The 2,500-nt window shown below is 37.5% G+C and overlaps 1 protein-coding gene across 2 annotated transcripts in view; it reads right to left on the bottom strand.

Moving 5' to 3' along the window:
* The window catches only part of LOC106867682 (prostaglandin G/H synthase 2), an 80,749-nt gene that overhangs the window by 46,973 nt on the left and 31,276 nt on the right, over window positions 1-2,500 (bottom strand). For both annotated transcript variants that reach the window (XM_089343376.1, XM_089343375.1), the window contains exon 2: window positions 2,263-2,416. In XM_089343376.1, coding sequence (XP_089199502.1) covers window positions 2,263-2,314 — 52 coding nt within the window. In that variant the 5' untranslated portion in view covers window positions 2,315-2,416. The remainder of the gene's footprint in view (window positions 1-2,262; window positions 2,417-2,500) is intronic.

The following is a 2,500-nucleotide window of genomic DNA, read 5'->3' as shown; positions in this document are numbered from 1 at the left end:
TTGGTGGTCGCTGAGACAGTCATGTGAAAGTCAGTGGTGATGGTGATGTAGAAGGCGGGGAAGTTAAAGGTATTAATGGTGGTGGCGTCAGAAGTCTGAATGGTGTGTGTATGGCAGATGTAGTGGCGATGGTGGTGGTGGTGGTAGTGGTACTGTTGTTTATCATGCAGTTGTTTATCATGCAGTTGTTTACCATGCCCTATCAGGCAGCTTTTAAGCTAGTTTGAAATATAAGCTGGACAATTACTAATTAAAGATAGATTGTGACAATACATGGAGAGTCGTTCTCACTTGACAAGATAAAAAAAGCTTTAGAATTACCTCTCCTGAAAAACATAACACAAAATCTAGATAACACTTGATATAAGTTTCTTTTGAAATATAATCAGGATAATTACTAATTAAAAATAAATTGCGACAATGTGGAGAGTCTTTTTCACTTGACAAAATACAAACAGCTTTAGACTTACTCGTACACACATGTTTTCTTAAACCAGTCTAGGTCAGATGGAACCTTGGACAAGTATCTTTACTATAGCCTCAGTTCGACCAAAACCTTGTGAGTGGATCTGGGAGAGAAAAACTGAAAGAAGCTCATTGCATATGTATGCATGTATGTATGTATGTATGTATGTATGCATGTATGTATGTATGTATGTATGTATGTATGTGTGTATGTGTGTATGTATGTATGCATGCATGCATGCATGCATGTATGTATGTATGCATGCATGAATGTATATGTGTGTGTGTGTGTGTGTGTGTGTGTATGTCTAAGTATTTGTGTTTTCTCCCACTGCTTGACCCATTGGTTTGTTTATGTCCTCTATAACCTAGCAGTTCAGCCAAGGCAATCGATGGAATAAATATTAGGCTTTAAAAAATAAGTAATGAGTCGATTTGACAAAACCGTTCAAGCCAGTGCCCCAGCATGGCCACAATCTAATGACTAAAGCAAGTGTAAGATAACAGTTATTCTGCATATCACTTGGAATATATTTCGTCCTCCCAGTTCCTCGTCCCGCAGACATTAATCAACTTCGTTTCCAAATCCTGATCACATGGACATGTGAGAAGTGATTCTCACATATTCTTCTCTACTCTAGGCACAAGGTTTGGTGGGGGGGGGGGGGGGTAGCCAGTTGATTAGATCGACCCCAGTATGCAACTGGGGTCATTTGAATCAAACCCCAAAGGAAATTTTGGGGGAGGGCGCCAGTCAATTACATCGACCTCAGTATATAATAATAATAATAATAATAATAATAATAATAATCCTTTCTACTATAGGCACAAGGCCTGAAATTTGGTGGGAAGTGGCCAGTCGATTAGATCAACCAATGCACAACTGGTATTTAATTTATCAACCTCGAAAGGATGAAAGGCAAAGTCGACCTCGGCGGAATTTGAACTCAGAACGTAAAGACAGACGAAATACCATTAAGCATTTCACCCGGTGGGCTAACGTTTCTGCCAGCTCACTGCCTTTCTTCTCACATATTCACTTCTTTAAGCCATATTGCACATGCAATTACTCAAAGAAACAAACCACAACGACTTCCCTATCTCTCCCTCTCGCTCTTTCTCTTTCTCTCTCTCTTTCTCTTTCTCTCTCTCTTTCTCTCTCTCTTTCTCTTTCTCTTTCTCAAAGAAACAAACTACAATGACGTCCCTATCTCTCCCTCCCTCTCTTTCTCTCTCTCCCTTTCTCAAAGAAACAAACCACAATGGCTTCCTATCTCTCCTTATCTCTCCCTCTTTCTCTCTCTCTCTCTCTCTCTCTCAAACACACATTATGAGCAAAACCCATATACATTTACGTGACTTTATAATCAGACAGCTCATTGCATCTGACAAAATACTTTAACACTTCATCAACTTTATTAGTAATTTCACATGAAAACAAACAGTCGATCCATAGCTGACAAATAAGCAAATTATGACCCCCCCCCCCCTCCACCTTTCTCACTTAACTGTCTGCCTCCCACTTTCTCCCTATTTACAGTTGGGTCACATTCGATTTTTTTTTTTTTCACAAGTAGCCATATTTTTTTGTACCTGATGAATTACTGAGACAAGTTATTTTCAAATTTATATCACAAGCAAAGACCTGCTTACCTGTGAACTTCCTATGAACTTTAAGTTGTACGTTTGTGTATTTAAAGAACTGTATAACAATCTTGCATGCGCATCTGTACACAGACACACCACTACAACTACTACTACTGATTTCTATTAAAATTAAAAGCAATTCATAATTACCATTTACCAATGCCGTCAGCATTATTAGAGATACTGTGTAGATTAAGATCATTTTCTGTTCCTGGTTTGTTTAACCTGACTTTGAATTTTCGTTGTATTTTTCTTATTGATTTTTTGCTTGGTTTTTTTTTTTTGGTTTTCCCTCTAAGAAAATCTGGGAACAAAGAAATCAGAATAAGAAATGTTTGTTATAATACTGAAATTTATAAAAGAATGATTTTATATAATATATATATAA

This window comes from Octopus bimaculoides, chromosome 27 (assembly GCF_046866305.1).
Source record: "Octopus bimaculoides isolate indiv1 chromosome 27, ASM4686630v1, whole genome shotgun sequence".
NCBI classification, from domain to species: domain Eukaryota; kingdom Metazoa; phylum Mollusca; class Cephalopoda; order Octopoda; family Octopodidae; genus Octopus; species Octopus bimaculoides.
The sequence above is the reverse complement of the archived record's forward strand: the minus strand, read 5'-3'. Positions and strand labels throughout refer to the sequence as shown.